A 24,889-nucleotide genomic window follows, 5' to 3' on the forward strand; every position below is an offset into this window, starting at 1 on the left:
CAATTCCCTCGTACTAATTTGTAGCCAATCTATGAATGCCTGGTTCTTCTCTTCTACACCCTTCTTTGCTTCCTCATCCCACCACTCATTACCCTTCTTTCTATTTCCTCCCGCCCTCCTTGTTCCACACACCATCTTTGCACACCTTATGACTCTCTCCTTGAACCATCCCCATTCCTCCTCCACTCCTAGTTCTACTGTATCCTTTACTCTCTCCCACTCCTCTCTCAACTTCTTATACTCATTCTCCTTTTTCTCCTCATTTAAGCAGTTCACTCTAAGTACCTCCCTACCTCCCCTTTTCCTCTTTCTCCACCTATTCTCCACTCTCAATCTACCTTCCACCAGGAAATGATCTGATATTCCCCCACTCTCTCCCCTTAGAACATGTACATCCTTAACTCTTCCTACCATACTCCTGGTCACCATTATATAGTCCATTAACGCTCTATCTACCACCCTTCCATCCACTACCCTCTCCCATGTGTACTTATGCTTGACTTTCTTCTTAAACACTGTATTTGCTATCATCCACTCTCTTTCAAGACACATCTCCACCATCAATTCTCCACTACGATTTTTGCCTCGAACTCCATACTTCCCAATCACTCCGTCAATTGGTTAATTTCCTACACTAGCATTTAGGTCTCCCAATACAACTACATTGACATTTCTCTCTAATCCCTCTATGCACTCATTTATATCTACCCAAAATGCCTCCCTTTCCTCTACATTCTTCTCACTACCAGGCCCATACGCACTTACAAAAACCCACATCTCCTTTCCCAGCTTCACCTTCATCCACATCAACCTTGATGACACCTCCTTCCACTCCACTACCTGCTTACTTATCTCTTCACTTACTAGTATAGCCACCCCTTCTCTCTCTCATCCCCTCTTCACTCCTGAGTACCTCCCAGCTACACTCCCAAACTCACAGTTGCCCTTTCCTTTAATTTTAGTTTCACTCAAAGCTAGTACATCCATCTTTCTTCTCACAAACATACTGCCTATCTCTTCCCTTTTACTCTTATCTGTACCACGTCCACTCACATTAAAAACCCCAAACCTTAGGGTACTGGTTGTAAGACTCCCAGACCCTCTTACGCCTTTACTTTCTTTTTCAGGAATGTCCCCATTTGGGGCTACAGGTAGTAGGACTCCTAATCCCATCCCCCGTCCCTTTTACGACTCAAGTGGAAATACTTGTTGGCAGTATTCTTTTCCCCCACCACAGGGTAGGTAGGCACGAATTACATGAGGATAACAGTGTTGGCGTCTTATGTATTTTTTGTAGTTGTACATGAATAACCCCAGATTCAGTGAACTGGTTTGATCACACTTTCTGTTTTTATTACTCAGTAAAAGAGAATGAGTAATACAGGAGTGACTTCATATTTCATAATGCAGGTAATATGACGCAAATTATATACGGCAGTGATGCTGCACACAAAAATTTGAGTTGTACTGAAGTGGCTAAAGGCTGAAATGCCAGATTAGGACTTTACAGAGATGCAGAACGGAGACAGTAATGTGAGACCTATTGCTCTTATACTTACACAGTTACTAAAGTTAAAATGGGACAAGAAAATATCAAAATAATAAAGTACTAACAGGTCTGAAGCCAATGAATTTTCGGAGTTAATCTCCGATTCCTGATGCGAATCATCTTGAGTGATCCTGAAATAATAATAAAATTCAATGTAAATTAATAAAGGCAGATTATTTCTACACCTTTCACTGTAGTTTTGTAGTACCTATGCTCCACTGTTATTGACAATTTGGGCAATCTTCCATGACCACTACATGATGATGTGAAACCACAGACATCATTCTTATCAAAAAAGGATTGAATTGCCATGCCAGGCCAAACAATGCAAGAGGTAAGGGTGTTGCATGAATGCATGAAAGAAATAAAAAAAATATAATTTGCAAAGGAAATCGAACAGCAAATACACAAAGTTTCAACATTAAAAATAAAAACACGGGGATATAAAATAAATCACAAGCTGAAGTTATGTGCCACCAAGAAAATCTACATTTGTAGCTGTATTGAAGACTGGGATATCAAAGAAGCAAAATTTCCAGTAAAGCACAAGTCTTGATACTATTATAAATGCAATATTACAATGTACAAATTACAAGAATAACTTGTTTGTACTCACTCCCTCTGCACTATAGGCAAAATGCCATCAATGTCAATTTCACTTGAATGATCTTCACGGTTTCTGAAATGATGAAAAAACAGAACAAAAGATTTGAGAAATCATTTCAACTTAAAAATTGGTACTTCTACTTTAATCTAATGTAATATAATATTGTTGGAGAGAGGAGAAAAATAATATATATATACATATACCAAGGCTTTTCCCCTCTTACAAGGGAGGTAGCCAAAAAGAAAAAGGCATAAAATCATTCCCACCCATTCCATCCCTGAAATACACTCCACTCCCCTCCACCCTCCCTCTTATCTTAGCATCTCCTGGATGATAGGTCATCCCTGCATCTTGTCCACTGCTCTGGGTCAGAGGCAGTGTTGCAAGACACAGCACATCCACAGCAAGGCTGCTTCATTAAATCGGCGACCCCCATGCCCTCCATCCCCCCATGCAGAAAAGGAGAAGATGGGGCCTTCGGGCTGCGTCAAATTTTACTCACACATACTACCTCACCCCCCATCCCCCCCACCCATTCCACCTCATGCATCACATCATCATCCATATACAACCATTCTCCATTCACCTGTCTTCTGTCCTCTCCTGTCCTTCCTCAACAGACATTCCCCTCTTCCCCAAAGCCCCCTTCACCCCATCCATCCATCTCATCCTAGGACGTTCCCTCATGTTCACTCCCTCCACATCTGCCTTCCATACCTCTTTTACTAGTCTTTCTTCACTCATTCTTTCCATCCAAACCATCCTAATACTCTTTCATCAACCCTATCTCCCAATTCCCTTTCCATCCCTGTTCTCCTCCTCACCTCCTCATTTCTCACTCTAGCCTAGTAACCCCTATTATACTTCTCAGACACCTTATCTCAAACACATTCAAACTCCTTCTCTCTTCCTCTCTTATATTTCATGTTTCTGCCCCATACAGTGCTGTTGGCACAATCACTCCTTCATACAGTCTCCTCTTACCATCCATTCCCAAATGTCTATTCCTCATTACACTTTTTCATCCACCAAGGCATTTACTCGCTTCTCTCAATTTACATTCTACCTCCACCTCCACTCCACCTTTTCCTGCCACATTTGCACCCAAGTATCTAAAACTATCCACTTCCTCCAGTTGCTCTCCCTTACAATCTCCTTTACAAAAAAAAAAAAAAAAAAAAAAAAAAAAAAAAAAAAAAAAAAAAAAAAAAAAAAAAAAAAAAAAAAAAAAAAAAAAAAAAAAAAAAAAAAAAAAAAAAAAAAAAAAAAAAAAAAAAAATTTAACTACTGTACTGTTAAAACGAAAATGCATTAGTTAAAACTCGTGTTAATTGAGAGTTGACTGTATACATATAAGGTATGTTCAATAAGTAATGAGAAAATGTCAGGCGAGACATTAAATATGATATGATCAAAATACTACTTCATGGTGAAGTGCACATACATACATATACCAAAGGCTTTCCCCCTTACATGGGGGGTAGCCAAAAAAGAAAAAGGTATAGAAATCACTCCCATCCATTTAATTTCCCATATATTCCACTCCCCTCCACCCTCCTATCTTGGCACCTCCTGGATGACGGGTTATCCCTGCATCCTGTCCACTGCCCTGGGTCAGAAGCAATGTTGCAAGCCACAGCACATCCACAGCAAGGCTGCTTCATAAATTCGGCAACCCCCCTCTCCGTCCCCTCATGCAGAGAATGAGAACACAGGGAAAAATCCCTACGGGCTGTGTCAAATATTTTTCTCATACATACTTCCTCACCCCCCACCCACTCCCCCTCATGCATCACAGCCTCATCTATACACAACCCTTCTCCATTCACCACAATCTTCTGTCCTTTCCCGTCTTTCCTCTACAGACATTTCTCTCTTTTGTAAAGCCCCTCACACCCCATCCATCCATCTCGTCCTAGGACGTCCCCTCATATTCACTCCTTCCACACTTCTTTTACTGATCTTTCTTCACTCATTCTTTCCATGTGTCCAAACCATCCTAATACTCTTTCACAACCCTATCTCCCAGCTCCCTTTCCACCCCTCTTCTCCTCCTCACCTCCTCATTTCTCACTCTATCCAGCCTAGCAACCCCTATCATACTTCTCAGACATTTCATCTCAAACACATTCAAACTCCTTCTCTCTTCCTCTCTCATGTTCCATGTTTCTGCCCTGTACATTGCTGTTGGCACAATCACCCCTTCATATAACCTCCTCATAGCATCCATTCCCAGATGTCTATTTCTCATTACACTTTTTAATTCACCAAGGCATTTACTCACTTCTCTCAATCTACATTCTACCTCCAACCCCACTCCTCCCTTTCCTGTTACATTCACACCCAAGTATCTGAAACTATCTACTTCCTCTAATTTCTCACCCTTAATGCTCACTTCCAGTCTACTGTCACTCTCTCCCCTTGTACATCTCATCACCTTACTTTTGCCCACATTTATCTTCAGCTTCCTTCTTTCACACACCTTCTCAAACTCTGTCACTAACTTCCTCAATCCCTCCTCTGATCCTGCTACAAGTGCAGTGTCGTCAGCAAACAACAGCTGGCTCACCTCCCACTTTTCTCCACTTTCTTTAATCATCTCCAATCCCTGAGCCACTACCCTTCCATTCACCTCTCGCATCACCCCATCCATGTAAAGATTGAACAGCCAGGGCAACATAACACACCCCTCACGAAGTCCCACCTTTACCTCAAACCATTCACTTTCTCCATTTCTAATCCTAACGCAAGCTTTACTACTCTCATAAAAACTCTTGACTGCTCTTAACACCTTTCCTCCTATCACATATATCTGCAGTACCTCCCACAGTGCCTTCCTGTCTACCCTGTCGTAAGCCTTTTCCAGATCCATAAAATCCAAAAAAAACATCCTTACCTTTTCCAATAGCTTTCTCACATATGTCTTACCACAAAAATCTGATCTACACATCCCCTACCTGTCCTAAAACCACACTGTTCCTCACCAATTACTCCCTCTGTTCCTCTCCTAATCCTCTCAATCAAGATCCTCCCATAAGCCTTTCCAACTACACTCAACAAGCTGATCCCTCTTTAACTACTACACTCACACTTGTACCCCTTTCCTTTGTAAAGCGGAACTATACAGACACTCCTCCAGTCCTCTGGCACTCTACCCTCTCTTAAACAAACATTAAATAACCTCACCAGCCAGTCCACCATAACTGCACCTCCTTTCTTCAGACACATACATTCTATAACATGACTAACTGGCAACTTTCTATATTTGTAGGTCTGAGTACAGCGGTGAATGTGGTGGAACCAGTCTGATTCGGTTTGCCAATCTGTGAACACTTGTCAAGATGCAGGGAAACATGGAGCAATGTTATGCCATCAAATTCTGTGTTAAACTTAAGAAAACCAAACAAGAAGCTTATGGAATGTACAAATATATATATTGAGGGGGAGTGGGTGGGGGATATGGGTATGTATGAGAAATAAATTGATGCATCCCAAGGGGATTTCTCCCCATCTTCTCCTTTTCTGAATGAGGGGACAGAGGGGACAGAGGGGACAGAGGGGGGGGTCACCTATTTAATGAAGTAGCCTTGCTGTGGATGTGCTGTGTCTTGCGACATTGATTCTGACCCAGGGCAGTGGACAAGATGCAGGGATGACCTGTCATCCAGGAGGTGCCAAGAGAAGAGGGAGGAAAGGGGGTGGAGGAGAGTGGAGTATGTTGGGGATTGAATGGGTGGGAGTGGTTTTTATGTTTGTTTTTTTTGGCTACCTCCCTTAGAAGGGGGAAAAAGCCTTTGGTATATGTATATGTGTTACAAAAGTTAAAACATACATACATATACCAAGGCTTTTTCCCCCTTACAAGGGGGGTAGCCAAAAAGAAAAAGGCATAAAATCATTCCCACCCATTCCATCCCTGAATACACTCCACACCCCTCCACCCTCCCTCTTATCTTAGCACCTCCTGGATGACGGGTCATCCCTGCACCTTGTCCACTGCCCTGGGTCAGAAGCAGTGTCGCAAGACACAGCACATCCACAGCAAGGCCGCTTCATTAAATCGGCGACCCCCCCTCTCCGTCCACCCATTGCATAAAATGAGAGGACGGGGAGAAATCCCTTCGGGCTGCGTCACCCGCCCATTCCACCTCATGCTATCACCACATCATCCATATACAACCATTCTCCATTCACCCCTGTCTTCTGTCCTCTCCCGTCCTTCCTCAACAGACATTCCCCTCTTCCCCAAAGCCCCCTTCACCCCATCCATACACCTCAGCCTAGGACGTCCCCTCATGTCCACTCCCTCCACATCTGCCTTCCACACCTCTTTTACTAGTCTTTCTTCACTCATTCTTTCCATGTGTCCAAACCATCCTAATATTCTTTCATCAACCCTATCTCCCAGCTCCCTTTCCACCCCCATTCTCCTCCTCACCTCCTCATTTCTCACTCTATCTAGCCTAGTAACCCCCATCATACTTCTCAGACACCTCATCTCAAACACATTCAAACTCCTTCTCTCTTCTTCTCTTATGTTCCATGTTTCTGCCCCATACAGTGCTGTTGGCACAATCACTCCTTCATACAATCTCCTCTTACCATCCATTCCCAAATGTCTATTCCTCATTACACTCTTTAATCCACCAAAGCATTTACTCGCTTCTCTCAATCTACATTCTACCTCCACTTTCACTCCACCTTTCCCTGTCACATTTGCACCCAAGTATCTAAAACTATCCACTTCCTCCAGTCGCTCTCCCTTAATGCTCACTTCCAGTCTACTGCCCCTTTCACTCCTTGTACATCTCATCACCTTACTTTTACCCACATTTATCTTTAGCTTTCTTCTATCACAGACTCTCCCAAACTCTGTCACCAACTTCCTCAGTCCCTCCTCCGATCCTGCCACAAGTGCAGTGTCGTCCAGAAACAACAACTGGCTCACCTCCCACTTTTCTCCATTTTCTTTAACCATCTCCAATCCATTGCCCACTACCCTTGCATTTACCTCTCGCACCACCCCATCCATGTATAAGTTGAACAGCCAGGGTGACATAACGCATCCTTGACGAAGTCCCACCTTTACCTCGAACCACTCACTCTCTCCATTTCCAATCCTGACACAAGCTCTACTATTCTCATAAAAACTCTTGAGAGCTCCCAGAAGCTTTCCTCCTATCCCGTTTATCTTCATAACCTCCCACAGTGCCTTTCTGTCTACCCTATCATAAGCCTTTTCCAGATCCATAAAAGCCCAAAAAACATCCTTCCCCTTTCCTATAGCTTTCTCACATATCTGTCTTACCACAAAGATCTGATCTACACAACCTCTACCTGTCCTAAAACCACACTGTTCCTCACCAATTACTCCTTCTGTTCCTCTCCTAATCCTCTCAACCAAGATCCTCCCATAAGCCTTCCCAACTACACTCAGCAAGCTAATCCCTCTGAAACTACTACATTCACACTTGTCCCCTTTCCCTTGTAAAGAGGAACTATACAGGCACTCCTCCAGTCCTCCGGCACTCTACCCTCTCTCCAACAAACATTAAATAACCTCACCAACCAGTCCATCATCAATGTACCTCCCTTTTTCAGACATTCCGCATGGCATCCATCCAGACCAGGTGCCTTACCTGCTTTCATCATCTTAACAACTGCCTTCACCTCATCCTTCCTTATTTCTCCTCCATTCTTCTCATTCATCACTATCATTTTCTTCGCACTTCCCACTGCAGCAATCTTTCCTTCCCTATCCTCCTTCACATTAAGCAGCTCCCTAAAATATTCTGCCCATCTTCCCCTTACTGCCTTCTCTTCCATTATCATCTCTCCATCTGCACCTTTTACCTGTTCTTCTCTACTTGATTCGCCTCCTCTTCCTCTCTTAATTTCTTTCCAAAACATCTTTTAAAAGTTAAAATAGGAGAAGAAAATATTAAAATATGTGTACAGTACTCACGGGTCCAATGTACTTTCGGAGTTAACCTCCAATTCCTGCTCTGAATTATCTTGACTGCTCCTGAAATAATTAAAATATAAATCTGCGTAAATTATTAAAGACAGATTATTTCTGCTAATAAAAGATTTCTGGTTAAATCCAATCTGATAATGCATTTACAGACATAATACATATACCAAAGGCTCTTTTTTTTTTTTTCTTATGAGGATTAGGAGAGGAACAGAAGGAGTAATTGGTGAGGAACAGTGTGGATTTAGGACGGGTAGAGGTTGTGTAGATCAGATCTTTTTGGTAAGACAGATATGTGAGAAAGCTATAGGAAAGGGGAAGGATGTTTTTTGGGCTTTTATGGATCTGGAAAAGGCTTATGATAGGGTAGACAGAAAGGCACTGTGGGAGGTTATGCAGATTTATGGGATAGGAGGAAAGCTTTTGGGAGCTGTCAAGAGTTTTTATGTGAGTAGTAGAGCTTGTTTAGGATTGGAAAATGGAGAGAGTGAGTGGTTTGAAGTAAAGGTGGGACTGTCGTCAAGGGATGCGTTATGTCGCCCTGCTGTTCAACTTATACATGGATGGGTGGTGCGAGAGGTGAATGCTAGGGTAGTGAGTCAGGGATTGGAGATGGTTAAAGAAAATGGAGAAAAGTGGGAGGTGAGCCAGCTGTTGTTTGCGGACGACACTGCACTTGTGGCAGGGTCAGAGGAGGGATTGAGGAAGCTGGTGGCAGAGTTTGGGAGAGTATGTGATAGAAGAAAGCAAAAGATAAATGTGGGTAAAAGTAAGGTGATGAGATGTACAAGGGGTGAAAGTGGCAGTAGACTGGAAGTGAACATTAAGGGAGAGCGACTGGAGGAAGTGGATAGTTTTAGATACTTGGGTGCAATTGTAGCAGGAAAAGGTGGAGTGAAGGTGGAGGTAGAATGTAGATTGAGAGAAGCGAGTAAATGCCTTGGTGGTTTAAAGAGTGTAATGAGAAATAGACATTTGGGAATGGATGCGAAGAGGAGACTGTATGAAGGAGTGATTGTGCCAACAGCACTGTATGGGGCAGAAACGTGGAACATAAGAGAAGAAGAGAGAAGGAGTTTGAATGTGTTTGAGATGAGGTGTCTGAGAAGTATGGTGGGGTTACTAGGCTAGATAGAGTGAGAAATGAGGAGGTGAGGAGGAGAACAGGGGTGAAAAAGGATTTGGGAGAGAGGGTTGATGAAAGAATATTAGGATGGTTTGGACACATGGAAAAGAATGAGTGAAGAAAGACTAGTAAAAGAGGTATGGAAGGCAGATGTGGAGGGAGTGAACATGAGCGGGGACGTCCTAGGATGAGGTGGATGGATGGGGTAAAGGGGGCTTTGGGGAAGAGGGGAATGTCTGTTGAGGAAGGAAGGGAGAGGACGGAAGACAGAGGTGAGTGGAGAATGGTTGTATATGGATGATGTTGTGACTGCATGAGGAGGAATGGGTGGGGGGGTTGGGGGGGTGGGGTAGTATGTGTGAGTAAATTTTGACGCAGCCCGAAGGGATTTCTCCCCGTCCTCTCCTTATATGCAAAGGGGGACGGAGAGGGGGGGTCGCCGATTAAATGAAGCGGCCTTGCTGTGGATGTACTGTGTCTTGCGACACTGCTTCTGACCCAGGGCGGTGGGCAGGGTTCAGGGATGACCCGTCATCCAGGAGGTGCTCAGATGAGAGTAAGGGTGGGAGGGGTGTGGAGTGTATTTAGGGATGAAATGGGTGGGAGTGTTTTTATGCCTTTCCCTTTGTGGCTACCTCCCTTGGAAGGGGGAAAAAGCCTTGGTATATGTATGTATGTATGTATGTATGAGGAGTGTGGCCAAGTTGAAGCATACAACTACTCTACACATATTTGCTGTCCCTCGTATCTTAGACATCATGAATAATGGGTCATCATCCTTTGTCACACTGCTTGGGTCAAAGACAATGCAGCAAGACTGCTTCCATACCATGGTGCAAGATCTACAGCTGATTTATTCAATAGCTACACCTACCCCATCATTCACTGAAGAAATTTATGGAGCACACAACACGAACATCCCTTTCAGCTGCATTATTTCTTCAACCATTTCCTTCTACTCTATATTCACTCCTACCTTTTTCTCACTTTCTTGACCAACAGACATTCCTCCTGCATCCAATGCCCCCTTCTCCCTGTCCCTCCACCTCATTCTTGGTCTTCTCCTGCAGTTCACTTTATCTTCTACTTCTACTTCCCACGCTCTTTTTGCTCTACTTTCCATATGCCCAAATCAAATCTGAAGGCTCTTTCCACCCCTGCTCTCTGATTCATTTCTACAATTATTCGAGATGAGTTTCTGGAGTACAGTGGGGATTCCAAGGATGGATAGTGATAAACAAAGAAATGAGGGGTGGGGGTGGAAAGAGCTGGCAGATACAGTTGTAACATGTGTGTTACTTGGGCAATGTGACATAGGGAAAAAGTGATGCGGTTTCATTTGTATGATTTATTCTAGTGCAGATACATGTGTCTGAGGCAGATGTGGCATGATCCCCAAGTGGGGGACTGACTGCGAAGGCCTAGTGATGTGTAACAAGTTGAGTACAGAGAACTAACTGACTGGCCTGCCCGCTTGGGGCAGACAGTATTTACACAAGGGAGTGACCAGAGGTGACCTGGTGACCCTTTGTGGCCTTTCTGACCATTGTGTTAGATCAACTACCACAAAACTCTACCATGCATAAACTTTGCACTTTACACAAAAGCATGCTTATGGGGTACATGTATACCCCACACACACAGGAAGATATGAGATCAAATAAAAAACCTAGACATTAGGAAATCACATGGACCGTATGGAATTGCAAAGTGGATATTTAAAGAGTGTATAGATGAACTGATGGATGAATTACACAAGATAATAGATTTCTCACTCAAAGGAAAGGTACCACAAGATTGGAAAAATGCAAACATCGTACCAATACATAAAGGGATATCGGTCTGTAGTTTACAGACCGGTATCCCTGACAAGAACAGTAACAAAAATATGCGAAAAGGTTATCAGAAACAAATGGATCAAACACTTGGAAGAGAATAAAATACTAAATCCTAAACAATTTGGTTTTAGAAGTGGAAGATCATGTACCACATACTTAATATGTTTTTATTCAAGATTAATAGAAATAATACAAGAGATGGCTGGGCAGATAACGCCTTCTTGGACTTGCACAAGGCTTTTGACAAAGTACCACATAAAAAGTTACTAAGAAAAAATTCAATAATAGGAGGAATACAAGGTAAGCTTCTGGAATGGATGAAAGATTTCTTAAGTAGGAGAAAAATGAGAGTGGTACTTAGAGACAAAAGCTCAAACTGGGAAGATATGATAAGTGGCATCCCGCAGGGCTCTGTATTGGCCCCTTTAACCACTTCCATACAGTGACGCCTATGTAGGCGGCATGAGGAGCAAGTGGGTACGAGATGATGCCGAATTCGTTGTCTTATATTTATTGTAGTCGTACCTGCGTGACCTCCATACTCTGTAAACTGGCTTCATCATATTTTCTATGGTTATCAAAATTCACGGGTGAAAGAGAACGAGCGATTGAGCAGTGACTTTATTTTTTATAATGCGAGTATTATGACGCAACATCGCACGTCTGGCAGCTAATGCTGCCAGACGTGCGATGTGGCCCGTATTGAAGGGGTTAATGTTTACCATATATATAAATGACATGGATGAGGGAGTGAAATGTTACATGAACTTCTTTGCTGATGTCAAACTACTAAAGAGAGTAATCACAGAAGACGACTGCAGATCGCTACAAGAGATCTAGACAAAATATGGAAATGGAGTCAGAAGTGTGAAGTAAACTTTAACATTAAGAAATGCAGTATAATGGAATTTGGAAAAAGCAAAAATAGAATATCAGGTCAATATAAAATGGGTACAAAAATCAACTCAGAAAGGGACTTTGGAGTAATTATCTCAAGTGACTTGACACTTGATAAACATATCAAACTCGTTGGAGACTTTTAACTTATTAAGATCAATGAAAGTGGTCTTCAAATACATGAATTTAGCAATAGTAAAGAACATATTAATTACACTGATAAGACCTAAAATGGAGTATGCTGTCTATGGGCACCTAGTAAAAAAAAAAAAATATATATATATATATATATATAATAATAATAATAGTAATAATAATAAATATTAATAATATAATAACATAAATAAATAAAAAATAAATAAATAAATAAAAATTGGAAAAAATTCAAAGAGCAGCTGCAAAAATGGCACCTACACTCTCAAATTTGACATACGAGCAAAGATTGGATAAATTACATCTATCAACACTGGAAGACAGGTGAGTGGAGAATGGTTGTATATGGATGATGTTGTGACTGCATGAGGAGGAATGGGCGGGGTAGTATGTGTGAGTAAATTTTGACGCAGCCCGAAGGGATTTCTCCCCGTCCTCGCCTTATATGCAAAGGGGGACGGAGAGGGGGGTCGTCGATTAAATGAAGCGGCCTTGCTGTGGATGTACTGTGTCTTGCGACACTGCTTCTGACCCAGGGCGGTGGGCAGGGTGCAGGGATGACCCGTCATCCAGGAGGTGCTCAGATGAGAGGGAGGGGTGTGGAGTGTATTTAGGGATGAAATGGGTGGGAGTGTTTTTATGCCTTTCCCTTTTTGGCTACCTCCCTTGGATGGGGGAAAAAGCCTTGGTATATGTATGTATGTATGTATCAACACTGGAACTGAGAAGAGAAAGAGGCGATTTGCTGACTATCTACAGAATTATGAAAGGGATGGAAGTTCTTGAGAGAGATGACAGAAGAGAAACAAGAGGACATGAGAAACTAAAGAAGGACAGTTACAGAAGAGATTTGAAAAAACTATCCACACAGTGATTGATGTCTGGAACAAACTAAACTGGGAAACAGTGAGTGCCAAAACTATACAAGATTTTAAGATTAAGCTGGATGCGGAGATATACAAAAGCAGGTCACTAGGAGCATAATTCTCGTCCCAAAAAGAATATGATAAAACTAGGAAGAATACAAAGAGCGACAACCAAACTAGCATCGACTCTCTTTAACTAACATATGAGCAAAGACTGTCCAAACTGAATCTACCAACTTTGGAACAAAAAAGAGAAAGAGGAGATTTGCTGACTATCTACAGAATAACGAAAGGAATGGAAGTTTTAGACAGGAATGACTTGTTAGTGTAGGACAATGGTAATACAAGAGGACATGGAAAAAAGCTGAAAAAGGACAATTATATAAAAAACTTGAAAAGGAACAGTTTCCCACACACAGCATTAAATACATAGAACAAATTAGACAACAAAACAGTATGTGCAAACACTATACAAGATTTTAAGATAAAACTTGATGCGGAGAGATACAAAAAGGGTTACCACAAGCATAGCTCCCTTCCCATATATTACGACTAGGTGGAGGAGAGGAGAGGAGAGAGAGGAAAAAAAAGGGGGGGGGGAGGGATTATATACAAAGAAGGAAGAGAGATTAGCAAAAAGAATGTGGACGGCAGAGGTAGATGAAGTTAATTTGAGAAGGAAGATAAAAAATGGGGTGAAGCCTTAGGCAAAAGGGTATCATGTGTTGAGCTGGGGCAGGTGAGAACATAACATACATAAGAACATAAGAATAAAGGAGACTGCAAGAGACCACTAGGCAGGAGATGGATGCAAGTGGAGAAAGACTGTAAATGAATGATGAACTGATAAGGCATAAAGGGATTCATTTTCATCCTCTCTATTTACTCATCACGAGACAAGGAGGGAGGGTTGCTATATAAATGAAGTGGTGGGGATGAGCCATCTTCTGCCATAAGTCCCTGCCGTGAATGTGTGGTGTCTTGCTTCACTACTTGACTACAAGGAGCCTCTTTTTTTTTTTTTTTTTAATAAGTGTGGGATCAAGGGGGGACATGTTTTGGCCAGCTCACCATTCTGAGGAAGCTTTTGGATGAAAGCATCTAAGAAAGCTCTAATAAGGGAAATATACTGAACTACTAAAAATGCCACACTTGTACTTACTCTGAATCATTCTTCATATCTGCTTTCGTGGAAAGCATTCTAAAAAAAATATATACATATAAACACACAAATAAATTACACACGTATACCAAAGGCTTTCCCCCCCTTACTAGGGAGGTAGCCAAAAAAAAGAAAAGGGGCATAAAACCACTCCCACCCATTCCATCCCCCAAAACACTCCACTCCCATCCCCCCACCACTCTAGCATCTCCCAGACAGATGACAAGCCATCTCTGCATCCCGCCCATTGCCCTAGGTCAGAGGCAGTGTAGCAAGACACAGCACATCCACAGCAAGGCTGCTTCATTAGATTGGCAACCTCCTCTTTCTGTCCCCTCATGAAGAAAAGGAGAAGACGGGGAGAAATTCCTTCAGGCTGTGTCAATTCATTTCTCACATACACTTCCTCATCCCTCCATCCCCCACCTACTCCCTCTCATGCATCACAGTATCATCCATACACAACCACTCTCCATTCACCCTTATCTTCTGTCCTCTCCCATCCTACCTCAACAGACATTCCCCTCCCTCCCAATGCCTCCCCATCCATCCATCTGCACTTCCTCCAGTCTCTACCTTAATACTTACTTCCAATCTGCTGCCACCCTCTCCCCTTGCACATCTCATCACCTTGCTTTTGCCCACATTCATCTTCAATTTCCTTTTTTCACACACCTTCCCAAATTGTCACCAACTTCCTCAATCCCTCCTCTGATCCTGCTACAAGAGTAGAGTTGTCAGCAAGCAATAAACTGGCCTATCTCCCACTTTTCTCCATTTTCTTTAACCATCTCCTATCCCTAACCCACTACCCTTGCATTTACCTCTCACACCACCCATCCATGTATAAATTGAACAGCCAGGGTGACATAATACATCCCTGACGAAGTCCCACCACTACCTCAATCAAATCACTCTCTCCATTTCTAATCTTAACATAAGCTCTACTACTCTCATAAAAACTCTAGACTGTTCTTAAAAGCTTTCCTCCTACCTCATATATCCCTTCCTCTCTACCCTGTCATAAGCCTTTTCCAGATCCATAAAAGCTAAAAAAATATCCTTACTTTTCCTAAAGCTTTCTCACATCTGTTCCACCACAAAAATCTGATCCACACAACCCCCACTATTCCCAAACCCACACTGTTCCTCACCAATTACTCCCTGTCTCTCCTAATCCTCTCAATCAAAACTCCCCACAAGCCTTTCGAACTACACTTAACAAGCTGATCCCTCTAAAATTACTACACTCACACTTGTCCCCCTTTTCCTTGTAAAGTGGAACTACACAGGCACTCTTCCAGCCCTCCACCCTCTCTCAAACAAACACTAAACAACCTCACCAGCCAGTCTACCATCACTGCACTTCCCCCTTCAGACACACTGCATGACATCTACCCAACCCAGGCGCCCCACCTGCTCTCATCATCCCAACAACTGCCTCCACCGCATCCCCCCACTCCCCAAATAAACAAAAAAAATCCTTTGAAAAGGCATATTTTCAAAACAAGTCAGGAATAAACTCAGACTAAGACTCCTGTGTTTCCTATTCCAACTTAGGTTAATCAGCAGAATGTCTCAACAAACATAAGTAAACAAATAACATATTATTAATAATACTCTCCCCCCCCCATACAAATGTCCATTACTTGCAAAGCATGTCAAATAGAAAAAGGAGAAAATTAATTTCACCCCATGCACTCTCAAATCTCACCATCCTGCTACCACGAATTAGAAAGTGAGACCCCCCCCCCCTTTTTTTTTAAAAGCAGAAATGTTAACCCCTTATCCGGCAAGGACGAGTAATCTCGTCTTCACCCAATTTTTCTTTTTCGGAGTATAATGAGTAAACTCACTCAAACATACATACATATACCAAGGCTTTTTCCCCCCTTACAAGGGAGGTAGCCAAAAAGAAAAAGGGATAAAATCATTCCTACCCATTCCATCCCCGAATACACTCCACTCCCCTCCACCCTCCCTCCCATCTTAGCACCTCCTGGATGACGGGTCATCCCTGCACCTTGTCCACTGCCCTGGGTCAGAGGCAGTGTCGCAAGGCAAAGCACATCCATAGCAAGGCCGCTTAATTAAATCGGCGACTCCCCCACTCCGTCCCCCCATGCATAAAAGAAGACAGGGAGAAATCCCTTCGGGTTGCATCAAATTTTGTTCACACATACTACCTCACCCCCCACCCATTCCACCTCATGCATCACAACTTTATCCATATACGACCATTCTCCATTCATCCGTCTTCTGTCCTCTCCCATCCTTCCTCAACAGATATTCCCATCTTCCCCAAAGCCCCCTTCACCCCATCCATCTCTTCCTAGGATGTCCCCTCATGTTCACTCCCTCCACATCTGCCTTCCATACCTCTTTTACTAATCTGTCTTCACTCATTTTTTCCTAATATTTCTTCACTCATTTTTTCCTAATCTTTCTTCACTCATTTTTTCCATGTGTCCAAACCATCCTAATACTCTTTCATCAACTCTATATCCCAACTCCCTTTCCACCCCTGTTCTCCTCCTCATTTCTCACTCTATCTAGCCTAGTAACCCCTATCACACTTCTCAGACATCTCATCTCAAACACATTCAAACTCTTCTCTTCCTCTCTTATGTTCAATGTTTCTGCCCCATACAGTGCTGTTGGCACAATCACTCCTTCATACAGTCTCCTCTTAGCATTCATTTCCAAATGTCTATTCCTCATTACACTTTTTAATCCACCAAGGCATTTACTCACTTCTCTCAAACTACATTCTACCTCCACCTCCATTCCACCTTTTCCTGCCACATTTGCACCCAAGTATCTAAAACTATCCACTTCCTCCAGTCGCTCTCCCTTAAACCCTTCCATATGGTGACGCCTACGTAGGCGTCATGAGGAGCAAGTGGGTACGCGAGGATGCCATATCAGCGTCTTGATTATATTTTATGTAGTTGTACCTGCGTGACCCTCATACTCTGTAAACTGGCTTCATCATATTTTCTGGTTTTCAAAATTCACGGGTGAAAGAGAACAATCGATACAGCAGCGACTTTATTTTCTATAATGCGAGTATTATGACGCAACATCGTACGTCTGGCAGCTAATGCTGCCCGCGAGATTTAGGCCCGGCATGAAGTGGTTAATGCTCACTTCTAGTCTGCTGCCACTTTCACCCCTTGTACATCTCATTACCTTACTTTTGCCCACATTTATCTTCAGCTTTCTTCTTTCACACACTCTCCCAAACTCTGTCACCAACTTCCTCAATCCCTCCTCCGATCCTGCCACAAGTGCATTGTCAACAAACAACAGCTGGCTCACCTCCCACTTTTTTCCTTTTTCTTTAAACATCTCCAATCCCTGACCCACCACCCTTGTATTTACCTCTCGCACCACCCCATCCATGTATAAGTTGAACAGCCAGGGTGACATAACGCATCCCTGACTAAGTCCCACCTTTACCTCGCACCACTCAGTCTCTCCATTTCTAATCCTGACATAAGCTCTACTACTCTCATAAAAACTCTTGACAGCTCCTAGCTTTCCTCCTATACCGTATATCCACAAAACCTCCCACTGTGCCTTCCTGTCTACACTGTCGTAAGCCTTTTCCAGATCCATGAAATCCCAAAAAACATCCTCTGCCTTTTCTATAGCTTTCTCACATATCTGTCTTACCACAAAGATCTGATCTACACAATCTCTACCCATCCTAAATCCACTGTTCCTCACCAATTACTCCCTCTGTTCCTCTCCTAATCCTCTCAATCAAGATCCTTCCATAAGCCTTCCCATCTACACTTAACAGGCTAATCCCTCTGAAACTACTACACTCACATTTGTCCCTTTTTCTCTTGTAAAGTGTAACTATACAGGCTCTCCTCCCTCTCTCCAGCAAACATTAAATAACCTCACCAGTCAGTCCACCATAACAGTACCTCCTTTTTATAGACATTCTGCATGGCATCTATCCAGACCAGGTGCCTTACCTGCTTTCATCATCTTAACTGCCTTCACTTCATCCTTCCTTATTTTTCCTCCATTTTCCTCACTCATCATGGTCATTTTCTTAGCATTTCCCACTGCAACTATCTTTCCCTCCCTATCCTCCTTCACATCTGGCAACTCCCTAAATTATTCTGCCCATCTTCCCCTTACTGCCTTCTCTTCCATTATCATCTCTCCATCTGCACCTTTTATCTTTTCTTCTCTACTTGATTCGCCTCCTCTTCCTCTCTTAATTTCTTTCCAAAACATCTTTTTATTACTTTCATAATTTTCTGTCATACTCTTACCCCACTTCACATCTGCTCTCCTCTTTGCCTCCTTTACCTTGTGCTTTACTTCTCTTTTCTTTTCTTTGTACCTCTCATATGACTCCCTCATCCTATTTTGTAACCAATTTGTGAAAGCTCGCTTCTCTTCTACAACCTTCTTTGTTTCCTCATCCCACCATTCACTACCCTTCCTTCTATTTCCTCCTGTCCTTCTTGTTCCACACACCATCTTTGCACACTTTGTGACTCCCTCCTTGAACCATCCCCATTCCTCCTCACTCCTAGCTCTACTCTATCCTTCACTCCCTCCCACTCCTCTCTCAGCTTCTTGTTGTACTCCTCCTTTTCATTTTAAGAGTTCACTCAAGCACCTCCCTACCTTTTGTCCTTTTCCTCTTTCTCCATCTATCCTCCACTCTCAACTTACCTTCCACCAAAAAATGATCTGATATTCCCCCCTCTCTCCCCTTAGCACATGTACACCCTTAACTCTTCCTATTATACTCCTATCTACCACTACATAGTCTGTTAATGCTCTACCACCCTCTCCCATGTGTACTTATGCTTGACTTTCTTCCGAAACACTGTATTTGCTATCAACTCTCTTTCAAGAGACATCACCATCAACTCTCCACTACGATTCTTTCCTGGAACTCCATATTTCCCAACCACTCCGTCAATTGGTTCATTTCCTACCCTAGCATTAAGGTCTCCCAGTACTATTACATTGACCCTAATCCCTCTATGCACTCATTTAAATCTATGCAAAAAAGCCTCCCTTTCTTCTATGCTCTTCTCAATGCCAGGCCCATATGCACTTACAAAAACCCACATCCTTTCCCAGTTTCACCTTCATTCGCATTATCCTTGAGGAAACTTCCTTCCACTCCACTACATGTTTACCTATCTCAACACTTACTAGTATATCACCCAAACATAATATTTCAAAAAGACAGACAAGTATAATAATTGAATTAAGGCCATTCTCAGCCATCAACGAGTATATTCAGTGAATCATCTGGTTGCAGTGTCTCTTCCGCCTCAGGATGCATTTGTTAGTAATAAGGTATCAGTCAAATAAAGCCGTTTCATAGCTCCTGAGCACATGCACTAACTTTGTGTATATAAATTATGCCCAGATGTTGAGCTCTGAAGACAAGAATGAATATGAAGCTTTAAGGGATCGTCAGGTTGCTTTATAAGGGAGCATGTCCTATAACTTTTTGAATCTCTTTGATGAACTTAGGTATAATTACCATTTACATTTGTCTATAATTCCCCTGGGTATTGTATTCCTCACATGTATATATAAAGTGTAGTGAAGATATAATGAAGTTATAATGAAGTTTAATGAAGCTGTAATTAATCATATGGAAATCCTTCCACATAATTAAGCTTGGTATATATTGCAAGCTTAGATTCTGGGGAATATTTGTTATATTGTACATTTGACCAAACTTATACCTCTGATTTTTTGTGAATTTTCTTTTCTGAACATTTCAAAGATGCTGCAAAATTCAGGTTTCATAAATAGAAAAAAATAAAAAAAATTCTTTTATTTTTTAATATAGGAAATAAAGAGCATAATTTTATCTTTCAAATGAAACAAAAATGACAAAAATCCATCAAGAACAACCGAAGAAATAACAACAAAAAGAACAAAAACATTAAATGTACATGAGAAGGCATTTAAATTTTGCGCGACATTTTTAAAAGGCCCCAGCCCCATAGTCCCCGCTTTTGGTCACTTTACCACTTTTACTTTTCACTTTTTTCTCCTCTCGTTTCTTGTCTCTTCTTTCGAGGGCAGACTTATGAATATGGGTGTAGGGTTCTTCAAGAAGAGGAACAACAAATCCTTCTTTATAACCAACATTGTTGGATGCTGTCCTCTTCGTTTGTTTGTTTTTTTCCTTCTCGTTTCTTCATCTGGCACGCAAGGGCCTTCACTGCATTCTTCCTCCTTGCTCGCTGGCTTTTCGTCAATCTTGCCATGATTACCGCAAGAAATTACAGTGAGGAATCAAAAATATGAAGCACGGTGAGAGCTTCAAAAGAACGTGACCTTACTTTGACGTTTGGATGGGTACTGATGCCCTGATGTGTGCTATTTCTGGATCTACGCTTGTGGGAGGAGTTGCTAAATACCTCCATAAACACAATTCCGTAGCAAAAAACAAAATGGCTATAGAAAAAATTAACGCTATTCCAATATACAAAATATTTGATACGCAATGGGGTTGCCAGAGGTTGCCAATAATTTATCTATTTTATTCTGTATAAAAAGATAGAAACGAAATACAGCTCTATAACTTTGTAGGAGTGTTGCCAACATCATAGAGATTCTTTTTAAATGTTTTCCTAAAATTCGTTCATGTACCAGATTTTTTTCGAATAATTGCCCCTGACGGACCCTTAATCAGAAGCTTGGGTACTACAGATGAGAGTGCAAGTTCATTTGATGATGGCTATTCTCTCTTGAGTGAAGAGGAAGAGGATTTACGACATTGGTGTTGACATGATGCACCTGACTAAAACATGCTTCCTCCACTACACTTCTCATTCACTGGAAATCCAGGTTTATCAATTGCAAAACAAGATAATAATATACATATACCAAAGGCTTCCCCCCTTACAAAGGCATGAAAAACATTCCCACCCATTCCGTCCCTAATACACTCCACTCCCCTCCACCCCTACCCTCCCTCTTATCTTGCACCTCCTGGGTGACAGGAGCACGTCCACATTAAGGCCACTTCATTAAATCAGCAACCCCACCCTCTCTGTCCCCTCATGCAGAAAAGACTGGGAGAAATCCCTTCGGGCTGCGTCAAATTTTTCTCACACATACTACCTCATCCCCTATCCCTCCACTCATTCTACCTCATGCATCACAACATCAACATAATTTTGATTCAAAAGTAGGAGGAAAAAAAAAAAAAAAAAAAAAAGCTGGAAATGGTATCTTCAAAATAAAATTTCAAGAACAATTTTGGAAATAGATAAATATAAGTTATTTCCATAATCAATATGAAAAATACATACATATACCAACAGCTTTTTTTCCCCTTTACAAGGGAGGTAGCCAAAAAACAAAGGCACAGAAACCACTCCCACCCATTCCATCCCCTACATACTCAAAAATCTTAAATAAAGTTTCCTCAAAAATAAAGTTGCCTGGTAAGGAGTTAAATCATCCCCAGTGTACCCTCCCATGAAACTGATCACCTTAGTCTATGCATTCTTCTTTAACTCTGAAGTTAGTCTTGATATTAAACTACTGGTCATAAAAAGTGTAAAAAATCTTTTTACCAAGAGCTTTTCCACTCTTATAAGGGAGGTAGCCAAGTGACAGGGACATATCTACACCCATCCACCACCCCCCCCTCTTTTCTTGGCTCCTCCTGGATGACAGGTCATCCCTGCACCTTGCCCACTACCCTGGGTAGCAATGCAGCAAGACACAGCACATCCACAGCAAGGCCGCTTCATTTTATTGGTGACCATCTCTTTCTGTCCCCTCATGCAGAAAAGGAGAAGATGGAGAGAAGTCCCTTTGAGCTACGTCAGAAGATCATTCACACGTACTCCCTAACCCCCCCTTCTTCCACCCACTCCCTTCCACTTATCACAGCATCATCCATACACAATCATTCTCCACTATAGAAAAAATGGTTAGTTTACTATAGTATTTTGTATTTGCAGGTATTGATGGTTAGAAAACCTATGCTCTGAAGAATGCCAAGACTGCAGAAAAACAATGCAACAGAAAAGGGTGTTCCATGATTACATTCTGACTACATGAAAGACAACTTAAAAAACACATCATAATTTTTAGGTACTTCAGAGCAAAAATTGAGAAAAAGTCGCGGAAATCAGACAGGGGAAAAAAAAAAAAAAAAAAAAAATATCATTGGGCATATAGAAAGAATGAAGAAAGACTAGCAAAAAGAATGTGGAGGGCAAAGGTGGATGAAGTTAATCTGAGAAGGAAGACCAAAAATGGGGTGAAGCCTTAGGTAAACTAGGGTATGTCTGTTGAGCTGGGGCAGGAGAGGGCAGGAGAAGGATGCGAGTGGAGAAAGACTAAATGAATGATGAACTGATAAGGCACAAAGGGATTCCTTTTCATCCTCTCTATTCACTCATCCAGAGACAAGGAGGGAGGGTTGCCATATAAATGAAGTGGTGGGGATGGACCATCTTCTGCTGTAAGCCCCTGCCATGAATGTGCTGTGTCTTGCTCCACTGCTTGACCACAAGGAGCCTAATTTTTTTTTTTTTTTTTTTTTTTTAATAGGTGTGGGATGGTTGGAGGGTGGGTATGTGTTTTGGCCAGCTCCCCATTCTGAGGAAGCTTTTGGATGAATGCATCTAAGAAAGCTCTAATATAATACTGTATTACTAAAAATGACACACTTGTACTTACTCTGAATCATTCTCCATATCTCTTTTTGTGGAAACCATTCTGAAAAAAAACAATAATAAATAAATAAATAAATAAATAAATAAAATAAATAAAATACATATACCAAAGGCTATTTTTCCCCCTTACAAGGGAGGTAGCCAAAAAACAAAGACATAATAACCACTCCCACCCATTCCATCTCCACATACTACACTCCCTCTTGGAAACAAGTAAACAAATAAAAATAAATAAATAAACAAATAAATCCTTTGAAACAGCATATTTGCAAAACTAGTCATGAATAAACTCAGACTAAGACTCCTGTTTTTCCTATTCCCACTTATGTCAACCAGTCAGAACGTCTCAAAAATTAAGTAAATAAAATGACATTACTAATAATATTCTCCCCTTGTACAATTATCCATTACTTGCAAAGCAAGTCAAATAGAAACAGGAGAAAATTAGTTTCACCCCATTCACTAAAAACTCGCCATCCTGCTCCCACAAAATGAGAAGTGAAAAACCCCTGGATTATTTTTATTCATTTTCTTATTTTTTTAAGGCTGATATTTGGGCCATTTCCTTGCCTGGCCAAGGCTGTTGAGAACCAACACAAGTACACAGCAGGTTCACCGAATCAAACTTACAACTGCCTGTATCCACCAGGCTACCGCATGTGCAAAGCCCCCCGCCATTTTTTTTAAGAAAAAACGGTTAAATAATCCCCAGTGCAGCCTCTCATGAAACTGGTTATTTTAAGTTTATACATTCTTCTGTAACTCTTAGAAGTTAGTCTTGATGGTAAACAACTGATTATAAAATATATATATATATATCTACCAAGAGCTTTTCTCCCCTTAAAAGTCAAAGGGACATATCTACTCCCATCCACCACCCCTCCATCTTTTCTTTGCTGCTGGATAACAGGTCATCCTTGCATCTCGTCCATTGCCCTGGATCAGCAACACAGCAAGACCACTTTATTTAATTGGCGACCCCCACCCCTTTCCGTCCCCTCGTGCAGAAAAAGAGAAGACAGGGAGAGGTCCTCCTCAGCCACGTCAGAATATCATTCACGCATACTCCCTAACCAACCCACATCTTCCACCCACTTCCTTCTATTCACCACAGCATCATCCATACACAATCATTCTCCTACTATAGAAAAAAGGTTTGTTTACAATAGTGTTTTTTACTTCAGGAATTGATGGTTAGAAAATCTATTCTCTACACAATGCCAAGACACTAACTTTAACTACTCTTGCAGATAGGCTATAGAAAAACAATGCAGCAGGAAAGGGTGTTCCACGATTACATTCTAATTACATGCAAGACAAATTAAAAAACAAAATCATAATATTTAGGTACTTGAGAACAAAATTTGAAAACAAAGTCGTGGAAATCAATGAAGAAAAAAAAAAAAAAAAAAATAAGCTTTCAATTATAAAAGCATGGGCATATCAAATAAATCATAAGTTTCAGTAATGTGCTCTCAAGTCTACGTCAATGTCTACATCAATGGCTGGGATACTAGCATTTTCCAGAGATGAAGAACGGACCCAGTACTGTGAGATCTAAACACTATTACTAAAGTTAAAATAGGACAAGAAAATATTAAAATATTTATAAAGTACTCCCGGGTTTGAACCTAATGAATTTTCAGATGTAATCTCCAATTCCTGATCTGAATTATTTTGAGTGCTTCTGAAATAAAATAAAAATTTGTAAATAATTAAAGGCAGAATATTTCTACTAACAAGATTTCTGGTTAAATGTAACATATTTATGTATTTACACACAATACATATACCAAAGGCTCTTTTTTTTTTCTTTTATGAGGAGTGTGGCCAAGTTAAAGCATACAACTACTCTACACATATTTGTTGTCCCTCATATCTTAGACCTCATGAATAATGGGTCATCATCCTTTGTCACACTGCTTGGGTCAAAGACGGCCTCCACACCATGGTGAAAGACCTATTATAGCAACACCTACCCCCTCATCCACTGAAGAAATTTATGGAGCACACAA

General features: G+C 41.5%; 1 protein-coding gene across 1 annotated transcript in view; it reads right to left on the minus strand.

Moving 5' to 3' along the window:
• Nucleotides 1-24,889, minus strand: part of LOC143018292 (uncharacterized) — a gene marked incomplete at its 3' end in the record, with an annotated part of 60,442 nt that overhangs the window by 12,465 nt on the left and 23,088 nt on the right. Inside the window, 5 exon segments of the mRNA XM_076173625.1 lie at nt 1,615-1,680; nt 2,166-2,228; nt 8,122-8,181; nt 14,173-14,211; nt 22,879-22,917. Coding sequence (XP_076029740.1) covers nt 1,615-1,680; nt 2,166-2,228; nt 8,122-8,181; nt 14,173-14,211; nt 22,879-22,917 — 267 coding nt within the window.

This window comes from Oratosquilla oratoria, chromosome 34 (assembly GCF_046742065.1).
Source record: "Oratosquilla oratoria isolate Oo_2021 chromosome 34, ASM4674206v1, whole genome shotgun sequence".
Classification (NCBI taxonomy): domain Eukaryota; kingdom Metazoa; phylum Arthropoda; class Malacostraca; order Stomatopoda; family Squillidae; genus Oratosquilla; species Oratosquilla oratoria.